General features: G+C 36.4%; 1 protein-coding gene across 1 annotated transcript; it reads right to left on the bottom strand.

Annotated features, from left to right (window-relative positions):
- Window positions 1–3,318: 3,318 nt before the first annotated feature.
- On the bottom strand, window positions 3,319–14,285 carry ngfb (nerve growth factor b (beta polypeptide)). Its single transcript, XM_046853754.1, has 3 exons — window positions 13,498–14,285; window positions 5,382–5,499; window positions 3,319–4,255 (listed from the first exon to the last, which is right to left on the bottom strand). The coding sequence occupies exon 3, from the start codon at window positions 4,239–4,241 to the stop codon at window positions 3,648–3,650; it is 594 nt and encodes a 197-aa protein (XP_046709710.1). The 5' UTR covers window positions 4,242–4,255; window positions 5,382–5,499; window positions 13,498–14,285; the 3' UTR covers window positions 3,319–3,647.
- Between the last annotated feature and the right edge of the window lie 613 nt (window positions 14,286–14,898).

Raw genomic sequence — 14,898 nt, forward strand, 5'->3', positions numbered from 1 at the left:
CCTACAATGGTGATTTGTTACTCTTTATAGATGAGCACAAACTGTGCATACTGGCATGTGAACTCCAGTTGGAAACTGGGGGGATTTCCCATCCATCTACCCTCTATACCACATGTCCTACACGGGGAAAACTGGGAATCCCAAGAAAGACAGGGCACAAGGCAGGGCACACCCATGACAGGGTGCCAATCGCGCGCACGCGCACGAACGCATCCACACACACAATTTTGATATGCTCTTTAGCCAAGTGTGTTTTGACTAGAAAAAATTACCCAGAGGACAGAGGAAACTCCCTAATCTTCACACACAGGGAAGAGGGAGATTCATATACACAGCCCCAGAGGTAAGAAACAAACATACAAACCGCTAAGCCCGCTTGCTCACCCTGCAGGTTACATATATAAGTAAAATATATTATTTGGAGTAAATCTGACCTCCTGGCAAACCATTTTTTTACATTTTTGAATTTCTTTATTTTGTTTGTTTATTAGCCATTGAGCATTGTTTGAATGCTACCAATTAAAGTATCGTTGCTGGTCACATGGAAATATGTATTATATTTTCACACTGAACATTGCTCTTTCGCAGCATGACAAAGTTGGTCAGGCAAAAATGTATTTTGTTTTATTTTAAATGGTTTCATAGTGTTATTTAATGTTCTTTTTGTTTTTTCAGGGTAATGAACTTAAGTCGCCCCCTAGTGGATTATCATAATACATATTCTTTACACATCTCAAAATCCCTGATTTCTTTTTATAGAGAGTAAATTTGGCTTTAAATACCTACAAATACATGCCAATATTAGCTACTTATATTTCGACTTTAAAAACTATTTTTCGAAAACTTTTTCAATGCATCTAATAAAATGTCAGACAGATTTTAATGTTTCTAATCAAATATTCATTACATTCAGTCTGGGATGTTTATTAAAAATGTACAGTTAGAACAGCTTTTGTGAATGGCTTCAGGCGTACTATACTGATATTGGCTTTTAATACGTTCAGAATGCATAAACAAATAAAATACAATGAACATTTAAAGCTTTATTTTAACCCACAGTATATCAGGTTTTTGTGTAACAGGCAAATGTGCTGCATTAGGGGGCGGTGCTGTGCCTTTCATAAACTTACCCTGGCTTTCCATTTCTAGAGTTTCATTCGGGGAACCTTGCTCTGCTGGTGTGTTCTTATATACTGTGTGAACTTTTTTTACTCTTACTCCATACTCACTTGATTGCAATTGATTACTCAAATCATATCAATCTTATTACTGTTTCATGGAGACTGACTTCATCTTTTCCGTTGGGAGCAGTTCTATAAACAATTACATCTGAGATGTTTATTCCGTTTATCTTATTTAAAAATATAAGATAGTTATACACACACACACACACACACACACACACACGCACACATATATATATATATATATATACACATACAGTACAGACCAAAAGTTTGGACACACCTTCTCATTCAAAGAGTTTTCTTTATTTTCATGACTATGAAAATTGTAGATTCACACTGAAGGCATCAAAACTATGAATTAACACATGTGGAATTATATATGGAATTATATACATAAGTATATAAGTATATACATATAAGTGTGAAACAACTGAAAAATGTCATATTCTAGGTTCTTCAAAGTAGCCACCTTTTGCTTTGATTACTGCTTTGCACACTCTTGGCATTCTCTTGATGAGCTTTAAGAGGTAGTCACCTGAAATGGTCTTCCAACAGTCTTGAAGGAGTTCCCCGAGAGATGCTTGGCACTTGTTGGCCCTTTTGCCTTCACTCTGTGGTCCAGCTCACCCCTAAACCATCTCGATTGGGTTCGGGTCTGGTGACTGTGGAGGCCAGGTCATCTGGCGCAGCACCCCATCACTCTCCTTCTTGGTCAAATAGCCCTTGATGCCTTCAGTGTGACTCTACAATTTTCATAGTCATGAAAATAAAGTAAACTCTTTGAATGAGAAGGTGTGTCCAAACATTTGGTCTGTACTGTATATATATATATATATATATATATATATATATATATATATATATATATATATATATATATATATATAATTTGTGTGTATAATTAGTATTTTTTAAAGAAAGCACTTTTCTAATCAAGTCACTGTAGGCTCTTGTGTAGTTTCACAACCTTCTCATCCCCCAGCGAGTCTGTGATTAGATACGTTTTGATCTACAATGCATGGGGACAAAAGAACAGGAAATCCAGTGCCTACTGCTCATTCATCAAAGAATATTATTCATGGTGCCATCAAAGAGAATGAGATATAGGGTTGAAACTGCATGCGTACCCGATCTCTTTAGGCTGATTATTGGCTGATTTAACATGTTCTATGTGTGTGTGTTTATGTGAATGTGGAGGTCTGGGTGTGCATGGTGGAAGACTTTGTTTAAAATGTCATGGTAACCCTGGCCCATAGCATGACCCTGCCAATCACACAAGACCAACAAGAGTTAAAAAAAATACATCATTAGTAATCTGTAAACCTAACACTTGTCTCTCTGAGTAAAAATGATCTGTGATCTTTGACATCAGATATCTAAGTAGTAGGTTTCCAGGTCCTCAGGCATGACCTCATTATTAGGCCATGACTTTTTACACCCTGTCTTCTCGAGTTCTTCCTCATGGCAGAGGACATTACAAACTAAAAAAAATACCTGATTGGAACAATTCTGTTTGTGATGTCTGTAATTGTATTAGATTTGAAAAAATAATTTCCCAAACAGTTTGATCTGGAAGGTCAACTCATTCCTGAGTGTCTTTGTTACTGTAGCTCTACTGAGCCATGGAACATTTTTTACATTTCAGTAAATCCCCTTGTGTTTATTTCTCGTGCATGAAAGAAACATACCATCTGGAGCGGGTTGTGAGGCAGAGCTGACCATATTGATTCCCTCAAACCTAGTTTCATTTTGTCTCCTGGAGAGTCGCTCAACATGTGTTGGTCATATTTTGAGGCAGCATAAACCACACACCAGACTTTTTTTGGAATGTGCCCCACATATGGTACCATGGACTGTTCCTCAGGTCAGAGGCTTTCCCTTAACCTTATCCAATAAATCAGGAAAATAGTTGAAAATAATCCTTAAGTGTTCCTGTGCTGTAGTACAGGGTGGGCCTTAGAAAAGTAGCCCGCCTCCATTGCCAGACAGACGGATAGTCTGCAGACAGGGAGCAAGAGACTCCTCAAAAGAGTTATAACATCCTCATGTTTTTTCACCTAATAAACATAGAGAATTAACATAATCTCACATTTTATAAATCACACCACTAAGCCCACAGAACACAGAAAAATAATAATGCTTCAGATTTAATAAATAACAATAGCAATAACAATAACAAAATAATGCATAACACATGCAGTCATCATAAACAAGCATTTTTGATCTGTTATCTCTGTAGTCCGCATAGTAAACTACGCATGTCCATCTTGAAATATAATAGGATACTATGTTCTGCTACAGATTTTTCCACATGGCTCTCGAATAGACTCTCATAAAGCCAAAGAAATAATAATAGTATTAAGGCATATCAAATGATCGCCTTGTTCATAATCTTTTTATTGATGGTACCGATAACATCAATATACGACATCAATAAGTCAACCTTTATATGACATACTGTCATTGTCTCCATGACTTGCGGCTGAGCACACACACACAGGCTACGTTGATCCTAATAAGTCTCCAAGCCACCAGGTTTTTAAAAGAAGTCAGTGCTCTCACAAATGTATGAGAGTTGGTGCAGTATGAGTTCCAGTGGCGCACATCAATCCCAAGACATCCAGAGCCCCCGGTTCTGGACTCGCTGCACACCGTTTCAAAGAAGTACTGCTTTTTCTTAACATCATTGATGTTGACGTCAGGCAGCACAGTTACCTCATTGCCTGAGATGTCCGTTGCTTTTGTCTTATTACCCACCCAGAAGCTGACGCTCTCACACACTGAGTACACGCCACGGTTCTGCGGCTGTCCTGCCCGCCTCTTTGTCCTGTCCTTTGAGCCCTGGTGTTCTGAAGGCTCTGAATCGGGGGGGTGTTCACTGAAAAGCACGCGAGGTGACCGGTACCGCCTCTTGTTGAAGAGTTTGGGGTCCACGGTGGGAGTGGTATCAGATGTCTGCTCATGCTTGCTGTCCTGTGGGCAGATATCGCCCGCTCGCAATGCCAAATTGTGGCCGCAGAACAGGAGCAGCAGAGCTAACATGGACCACCGCATGGGCAAAGCAGGACCTAGAGGAAAATATGACCGAATGAAAAATAAAAGTGTGATAGAAACATTGTAATATTATCACAGAATATTGGTTAATTTACCAGTATAAAGATTTGTCAATGACTAATTACAAATTATTTTATCAGGTTTTATGTAATACAGAAATAGTTAGAGAATGTGCAGCACAGTATTATACCTGTACTTATGACAAATGTTAGTGCCAGATTTGTGGTTATCATGTATTTAATGAAAATACCTTAAATTGGACTACATGTATCAGTTTATTCAAACAAGTGAAAATAACACAGTAATTATCTAAGAATTACAAATAAAATGTAAAATGATTTATCATCTATAAAAATCACAAAAGCACAATGTATTTTGTTTGTTTGATTACTTTAATTGGCAGAGTATTTAATTATTGGTATTAGTGATTGATTAAAAAAAAGATACTACAGAAGGTAACAGATAATCCTTTATAACTGAAAGGATTTCAATTATATTTTATAGATTTTTTGATATCCTAGATTTTATTTATATTGTAGGCTTGTTTACAGCCTAAGCAGTGGTAAGTTCTCATGTCTTTACACACATACTGTGGAAAATATGAGCGATTTAGTGTGTATGGTTTTGATTTTGCTAGCAGAAAGATAAAAGAAACAATATGTAGAAAGAATCATATGGCTTGCATTTACAGCACACCCTTTAGTCAGTCTACCCTGCTGTTCAAGAAAATGTCACAAAAGGTTATAACCAGGTGTGATGCAGCCTTAAAATTCTAAGCAAAATAAGGCTATCCACGCAATGTATTTTTAACTTAATTATTTTACGTTATTAAAAAATATTCTGAATATTTCTATACACAGGTTTTGACATTATGTTGGATGGTAAATATTCTGTATTTACTTATAGGTTTTGTGAAAAAAATTACAGTTTGAATCCTTATTCTTCTTTATATCTATGACTAAAAGAGGGGTACATTTCAAAAATGCTATCTATAAAAATCACTCTTTACTTCCCCTTAGTGAACACTTAACTTTCTGTACAAATACACCAGAAATAAAAGCTACATCAGAGACTGTAAAGGCGAGTAAATGCATTTTAAAACAATTGCTATATTTGACCAATACTGTGGACTGTGCATACCTGTGAGACGTGTCCAAATGAACTCGTCTTTCCTGTCTGGCCTCAGGGGGAGTACTGGGGTTTCATAATGGTATGAGCAGCCAGTGTCAAGTCATTAGCTTCTACAAGCTCTCTGATTCTGAAAGACAATGAACCCAATTAGTAAAATATCTGAGGAATTTTACAAAACAAAATTCTATCTTCAGTGACAATATTATCAAGGTTGTTGTGCCTTCAGAGTCAGTCCCAGGCATGCTGGGCACATTTTATAAATAGACACATGAATATTTCTGAAATATGTATTATTTTACACACAAGTGAATGAAGTTAGGAAATTCTATACATTTTCAAATGAAAAGTTATTTACCTGGTGATAAGTCACAATAAAAGAATTATTACTTATATAACATAAAAATTGCTGTAGTAATTTGAAACACACCTCATACCTCTCACACTCATGAAACACTCGAGTGACACACAAGCAAACGTAAACTAGTACAAATATACTCCATCACCACACACAGCCTTATCGGTCTAATGCCACGTATGCCAGCTATGAACTGTGTTTTTTTTCATTGCATTGTTATTATAAGGTAGCTTATTTGTGTGTCTGTCTGCGTTTGTGGTTTCGCTGAGCGGATCTAGAAAAACCTTAGGTGCTGACCGAGCACTCATTAGTTGGAATGGAATGTAGTTAAATACAGTAAAAGCATTATTTCTTGCAGGGCCACCAATGGTCCTGGCGACATGAAGAACCTAGAGGATTCACTAATCTCTCACTAAAACCACAGCCCATATTCATATGGTAACAGTTCCATAGTTTCCCACTGGCCCACCTTTCTAAAGGGAAATGTGAACCCTTCAGTCGCAACCACACACACACACACACACACACACACACACACACACACACACATTCTTATCTGCAATCATAGGCCTGTGAAAGCCACCGCCTGAAGGAAAACCCTCCATGAACATTCTTGTGTGAAAAACACATGGATAAATTGTGGCTTTGTGTTGGCTCCAACCCGGCAGCCTACAGCACACAGCACCAGATTTCACAAAACGCATTAAGTAATATTAACTAAAACATTTATTCAAACTTTCACACACTATATGTCACCACTTCTTGAAGTCTTGCAATATGCTAGCTTCTTTTTATGCAGGTGGCAATTCAATGTCCCACTGAATAATGAACATTATGCCTAAAAGGAAGCATCTCATAAAGTTAACATAATGGTTTCTAAAATTATTTGTGTGAGACACAATTATATCACTACAAAGTGCTAGTTTGAATTCCTTTTATAAATCAAACGTGTACACCAGGTGCATCACAAATAATCACAAGGCTTCGCTAGCTTTGGGCAAATCACTTCAGCACTTGAGGACTTTTGTGAAGCTGACAAATGAATGAGCTTCCTCCTTATAGCATCCATTAATTATTTCTGTTGTAAATCAATTACACATACATGTACATTCACATATGTGAGGTGCTTCTACAATTATTCATGTGGAAAGCATTTAATAAGAAGAGGTGACCTAGAGTTGAATGTCAGTCTGCCCTTTCCTGTCTATTCAAGTTCTTAGGAAGAGATAAGAATAATCGTATAAATAAACTCAGAGCACTTTAGGGCACAGAATCAACTAAAAGACTGAATAGCAAATACTTAGTTTCAGTTCAATAGTAATAAAACCCTAACATGTAGTTCTCCTCCCTGATGATGTAGCTTCTTGCTGCTCCTTGCTGTGATATATGAAGAATGTCTGAATCACATTAACACAGTGACACATGAAAACAAGTCTACGCATTATACCAAGTATGATACTGTTTCAACTGGAGCCAGTAGTCTTTTTTCAAAGCAGTATGCGATTTTTCACTACACACCTGTGCCACATCTCGTTTTGTGGACAAGCTGTAAACTACCATCACCTCTGCCATGGCAAGGCTTGTCATTCTGGAATGTGCAGGATAACTTCCCCTGTTAGACAGACAGGTCAGAGGTGTTGTGCGGCTGTCTGCATGTCTGTGTGTGGTCCGCATTGCTACAGGTTCAGTAACAGTCAAAACTGTTTAGACACTGATTCAGTGTGGTGAGAAGAGAATATGGGTAAATGAATATCCAAATGTTTTAAACTGAAAATGTTCCGCCATCTTCAATTACATTTTTATATAATAGTAAGATAGCAGAATTAGTGCACTTATATACTGCTAATTCATTGGACTGAATACATTTTAAAAAGGATCAATTGTATGTTGGCAGCAAGCATATTTCTCCACTCAACATGAAAAAGGATAAATGATCATTTTAAAATTCGTTGCAGATTTCAATTAGATTTCTGCAGATTTCTTCAACAGCCTTTAATTAAATACATATTAAAAATAATTTCCAACTTGGGGATCAGGAATTGTGCATTTCTAAACCATTAGCTGCATTTCCAGTAACAATAAAACGAGACTCTCAAATTTTTGGCCTGTTGATTAGTTCACCTCAGAGACTTTACCTCAGCAGAATTTAACAATTATATAATGCTTCACTGCCTCAACTGTTAAGTGTAGCCCCAAACAACCAGCTGCTTCAGATCATCCCTAAGTTTCCACTGAGACCATAAGCTGTGCTGTTCACTTAGATACAGCTATAATAGCAAGACAGGGGGCTATGAGAAAGTTCATCTAGAAGTTTTCTTATAATATATGTACAGTACCTTTCAGTTAAAATTATAAAACAAGTAGGGGATTCTTTTGGCGTTCAATCATCTGCTGTATTGATATTGTCTTTTGCCTCCGACTTTGTGGATACTTTGTGGAAGAATCACATATGCCTGTAAAAGTCAGGTGTCCCATCACTTTTGCGTATATAGCATTATATTATAAAGTGCAGTTTACATAGATAATACAGTACAGTAGAACACAAAACAATTAATGAGCATGTATTTCACGATTTCTAAACATACATTATCTATTTCTTAATAAGGTAGAACAGAACTGTATTCTCTACATGATGTAACCTGATTCTAACAATATATTAAATGGATATTATGTAGGAGTGCAAGAGAGTTGTGGAAAATGAATACTTGTTCTCAGACAGGTAAGCCTGTAATAATTAGGTCTAAATTCATAAAGAAGCATTTCAAGGCAAAAAGGCATTCCAAATGGATTGGTGCTTCAGGCCATGTGCTTTAAAGAAAATTTTGCTTGGTCTGCCAGCTAGCTACAGCTTGCTAGGAATCTGGGAACTAAGAGAACCATTTTGCCCTTTGGCCATTGTTTAGCGTTAGCAGTCTACAGAGGATAATCGCATGCAATTGAGACCGACTGTCAGCTTTTCTATCTCAATGACAGCCTTTCTCTTTGTAATACTTAAAAGGTCTAATATGACTAAAAGCTCTTTTGCAATAAGGGATTCTATTCGGAAACGGTAGCTATAAATATGAGGACTCCTGAAAACAGGATGCCTATCTGTCAGGGCATGAAGGCTCAAACCAGATGTGTTGGACCCGATCACCAAAATCAGAATACAGGTAGAATTAAAAAATTAATAGAATGTAGCATTACTGTTCATCCATAATCACATCTTGACTGATCAAACATTCTCTCTGTATTAACAAGTTGCTTAGGTCATATAAGTTTTGTCCAAGAAGAGTTTTCTCACATAACCGAACCCTGTTATGCTAGCACCACTTAAAGCAACTGTGGACGTGTCATATTATTTAATGTGAAAAGAGACATGGTATCAACAGACACACTTTCTCATGCATTGCAGGTCAGTACAGGTGTTAATAACATAGTGTTGTAAAACTGCTTTATGTTTTTAATTGTCAAATACAGACATGCCTGTCTATAATTATTCTTGTTATGGTGCTTTATGTCCCTTGCTTATATTGTGTATAATCTCACATCAGGTCAGGTTGTAGGTGGTCAACCTTCAGAATGGGAATATGGAATCAAAAACATTGAGATGCCATGGTTTGTATCTGCCTTCTTTCCCAGAGCATCAAGCAATCTGGGAAAGTGAAGAAAAGAACATTCTTCCTCAGAGACACATGAAGCTAAACATCATATCAAACTTCTCTTAACATATCCTGAGGCAGACAAACACACTCGAAAAGATGCCTGACTGAACAATCCTGTGTGTATGAGCTGGCATATATCCAGAAATAACCACTACTACTGTAGATTACTAAAGATGAGATGGTAAATGAAACACTATTCCCACCCAGAAAGTAATATCTTGGACCTCTGGCCATGAAAGTCAAGATTTAAACAGTTATCCCAGTGATAGGCCTCCTACAAAAGAAATCAGAGCTTTCAAATGTTTTCTGCCAACTTAGAAAAATGTTTTCTCAGTAATATTGAAAAGTTGCGTCAGTGTCTTTTAACCCGTCAGATTTACAATGTCACATTTGAGCCAAAACCTTTTAACCTAAATTGTATTTGTATGTTTGAAAGAGAAGAGTTACATGCACATCGTCACGAATCGTGAGAATCATTACTGTAGACAGTACACAGCTTAGAAAATGAATTCAGCTGTTACTTTCCAGGCATGAGGCCATGGCATTGGTTAATTTTATTTTAAGAATCCTCCTCTAAAAGCTGCAACCTTGGACAAAATCCTCCAGCAAAACAAAAGACATTTGCATTGTTTCAGAATATCTGAAAAGAGTAATGTGACATTAAAAGACAGCTTAAAAAGACGGATGGATGGCATTTTAGGAACAAACAGGAATTCAGGTAAGTACAAATTCCTTAGGAATATAATTGTTTCTCAATCTCTGAGGTTTAAAAACATTCTCCATGCTGATTAGAACATGCAAAACCTTGTCAGACAAAGGTTATAAATTATGTCTGCTGCATTCAATATCAGCATAGTTTAGCTCAATTCTTTCAGTATGTGTTTAGGATTCAGCGCATGTTTTAGATGTTACTATTAGAGCATACACTTGATTTAGTGTATCTAACAAAAAAATTGACTAACTTTAGTCAACTTTACTCTGATCTACTCTGAAGTCTAATTTAAGAATATAATATAAAGGTCATAAAACCGCTAAAGAAAACACCTACAATTACTGCAAAATTCTGTCATTTTCTGAGTGTAAATGGATTATCCAATTAGCTGCAGCAATTAGAAAAACTAAATAAATCACTTTCAATTTACTTGAATATGGCAGATCTCACCATAAGCATGTTAAGAAGTGCTTTACTTCACAGTGCTAGAATGCATCCTCAGCTTTGCTCAATTTCAGCTTAAGCCATCATGGGGTACAGAAAGAGGCACTGCGTTTTAGGGCTTAGCTGCCTACAAAACAAGTCGTCATACTACACCATTAACAAACACTTGTACTTTGGCACTTCTTCACCCTGGTCTTTTCCAGATACTACGTCCCAGATGTTCAGATTTACATTATACTTCATAGCAGCTGTATACAATTGTCTTCGCTTCCTCAAAACATTTAAATTAGTTGTAAAGTTTAAATCACACACATAAATCATTTCTTGCACACAGCAGAGAAGATGGTTCACCACAGCTCAAATATACACAACTTCAAATAAGTTGTATACATTTCAATGGTGTGCACTGTTTTATGTTGATAGGTAAAGACAGTTCTAATTAGGGGTGTAAGCAATAAAATATACTGTAGAATACAAAATACCATTCAACACAAATGCCCCATAAAGTGACGTCAAATTGTTTGGGATATTGAAGTCAAGTTTATAAATGAAACAAAGTAATCCATTGTCTTCACTATATATTCAACTTTTTTACCTTGTACCAAAAATTATTTTCAAGTTTAGTCACGTTTACAAATAGGCAATCATTTATTTCTCTTGATGTCATATGGTGTATAAATCTGGTGTCTGTTAAATACTGATAATGCTTTCATATTATATATGCTCATGTAAACTAATAAAAACTATTGATTATGAATTAATCTGATACTGATTAATACAAGTTACATGCTATTTATGACATCTGTTGAATATAACTATTAATAATAATAAACTTTTGATATGATGCGTGTAAAATATTATTCATATGAAAGGGATTAATGACAAGGTAGGAATTGCAAGGAACAGCAAGCTTTTTTATGCCTTGACCATTATGTTAAGAAATTCCTGTTGGGTCGTGAAATGAGGGAATACATCCCAGCACAGCAGAAAAAGAAGAAATGAGAGACTTTTGGCTTTATCCCAAATCTTAGATAAAGGCCTCTAACTTATTCTAACAGTTTACAGAACAGTGGAAAAAGGATGTGTGAGAGAGGTTCTTATGGGGAAACACCTGCATCTCTTGAACCTATTTCAGAGGGGGAAAAGGTAAATATTCCAGACAGTTTATATCAAATTCATGATTTACTGCTGCACAGGGACAGGTTGCATACAGTCATGGCCATATTTATTGGATAGCTTTGAAATTGAAGCCATGTGTTGGCACAATATTCTGCTCAGTGGATGCTGTTTTTAAACAGAACATGATACAGAATTTACTCTAATATGTTATACAACAGTGCATCAATAACTTGGCACCGGTGTGCTTGTATCTAATTTTGTCCCCCCTAAACTAAACAAGGGTTTCATCCCCTCTTCATTTTAGTGACAACAATTATATCTCTTGCATTTTTGGAAAACATTAGTACACCGCTTAATCTGAAACTCGGTAATTGACTCTCAGTTCTTGGGCAAAGTGTTTCTTTTCTTAGCTTGGCTCTGGGGCCACACATTTCTTTTCTCCAGTTTCTCTTCTTATCCTTTGAGTAATCCCCAGCTCTGTAGTGGGAAGCCCTGAGGTCAGCACAGCAAACTCTCTCAGGTCTGCCGTCGTAACTTTGCGAATTAGCAATACTGAAGGATTTTTTTGTTTATGAGTCACTAAATGATGATCTAGGTGTGCCATGGTGTGTGTGTGGGCTTTGGTACCTTAACCGATGTAAAATTAGAAGCTCAAGGGCAACTGCACTGTTTTAGTTTTATTTCATGATTTATTTAGACAAGAACATGTTTAAATATGTCAGTTTAATTAACTTTAAATCGAGTGTAAAAGTCTATTAAATGCCCTGCTGTGCATAGATGAGTCAGTGGGAATTTACTAAATGTCTGGAAAATATCAGTGTTTGACCTGTGTGCCAGTGAGATAAGCAGAGACATCACCTTAACTAAACACCGGGTCAAACCTTGAGATATGTTTACATTAGCAAAAGAACCTGCTATTGTGTCTCCCTTGCGTTAGCTTACGTTAATTCACAAATAGCAAACAATCATAGAAATACAGTTGTACATTTTTTTTTGTACTTCATGACAGAATCCAGAAAACTTAGCATTCAAAACCTGTGCAAATGGTCTTGGTTAACATGCCACCATGTATACATATCAAAGCTCCACTCCATTGCTTGCATGTGTGCACTAGGGATGTAATGAGATGTAATGGCTCGTATTCATAAATAGATAATGATTGATTGAGGCATGGCCGAGGCGTAACTGAGACGATGCTCTTTGTGTTATAAAGGATGGTGATGATGACTAGCGACGTGATGACAGTCTGCCTGGAGTATGATCATATAGAAGACAAGAGCAACAGATTTCTCCTGCTGCCAATCTCACATCCTTTCTACTATATGACTCGAGGTAATATGAGTCATGTGCATAGAATGTGTGTGTGTGTGTGTGTGTGTGTGTGTGTGTGTGTGTGTGTGTGTGTGTGTGTGTGTGTGTGTTTGAGCCAAATTTTTCAAGGCAAGAAAAGTATTTTACACCCCCTACAACCAAATAAAAATCAGAGAATCTGAGAAGGAAGATTCATGTAGAATACTGCTGTAAGTAATGTCAAGGATGAACACAATGAAAATAAATTAAAAAATGTTGGTATTTAAAAAACAAATCTGGAATATCCCACAACATATATAGTATACAGTATATAAATGTGGAAAGGAAGCTGATTGTCAAGATTGTATTAAAGAATTGTTTGCAAGAATTATTAAAGAATTGTTAACTTGAGTCAATTCCTTGAAAATAAATAAATAAATAAATAAAGCTAATGAAATATATCACAGCAAATAAACTCTTACAAATCCATAAGAAGGAAAGCTTGATTAAAGCAACAACTGGATAACGTGTTCTGTACAGAGGGAAAACAGTGGCTCAAACCTCAGATGTCTTTCTCCCTGTATTCAGCACTTCTTGTCATTCCTCTTCTGACACTTTCCAAAGTGTTGTATGTAAACTGCTGACATTCCAGAGTTTTGAAGTAAAAAAAATTCCAAACTTTATTCTTCCATTTAATCCCAAATTCCAGATCAGGAAAACCAAATCCTTCTGTCATCCAGTGCCACACTGCTCTGTAGTGGCTGAGAAACAGATTGCTGTGAAAAGTTAGAGTAAGAAGTCTGTCTGAGTGCCTCCACAGGAAAGGGCATGCCCCTGGTCCTAGTGCCTGACAAATTATTATTATTGTACTCAATATCCAACTCAGGCTAATACACAATTCATTCGAACAAGGGATATTTAGCTTAAACAGCTCGTTTAAAACGTTGCATCTGTTGATGAAAAAAAAAACATAAACGATGCAGATGTTAGCTTCTTGAAAGAATAAGTCCAAAGACCTAAATTATATAGACAAACAGATAATTGCAATTACAAGCATTCTATTCATGACTCCAGCTAATTTTGTTGCCGTACTGCAGGTAATATCAGTTTAGTAGGGTGTTGGATAATCATAACATTCCAAAACAACCTCAGTGTATTTTGGCATAGATTCTACTCTGGAACTGCACACAATTCTTCCATCAGTTTGTGATTTTTCTAACACATCTTCCCCAAAATCATCCATAGGTGTGTAATTAAAAGACTTGATTACTATAATGGCATATCATTATCATACTGGTCAATCATACTGGCCATTCAGTGATATATTACACCCTATAAATGGGGTCATTTTCATCCTGAAAGAAATGCGATTTCTTTATTTCACTATTTTTACAGATAGATTACTTAAGGATAAAGTATTTTTGTTTTTTGTATATTTGTAGAATACGTTTTAATATAATCTAATAATGCTTGCATAGAAAGACACATTGAGATTTACAGGTTTCCGGCTAGTAAACCCTTGTTCACCAGCTTGACTGTCATTCAATATTTCTTGATTCTCACAAAGATACCATGTACAGACAGTATTTGAACTCAATTTCAAATGCTTCCAAAAGCCGTGCACTATTGAAAGCATATGTGCAGTGCTGCACAGATTACCAAAGAATGTGAAATTCTGAAAATAAACCAATATAATCTCTGTAGAGACTACCTCAAAATTCTAGATCAGAATCCATGGTAGTTCGTTCATCTAAAACATTGCTTTTAGATTGCAGAGGTGAACTCTCGTTCAGAGATGTGAGTTGTTCCAGAGCTTTTTTGGATTATACATGGCATGTGTCCAAAAGGAATACACTATCTGGACACCAGTTTGGTGGAAATGAAGTACTGATATGAACATAGAAACTTTCATACACTTAGTCTTGTTCTTAAGTTTGTCCTTCTATTGTGCTATTTAAGCTC

Source organism: Silurus meridionalis, chromosome 1 (assembly GCF_014805685.1).
Source record: "Silurus meridionalis isolate SWU-2019-XX chromosome 1, ASM1480568v1, whole genome shotgun sequence".
NCBI lineage: Eukaryota > Metazoa > Chordata > Actinopteri > Siluriformes > Siluridae > Silurus > Silurus meridionalis.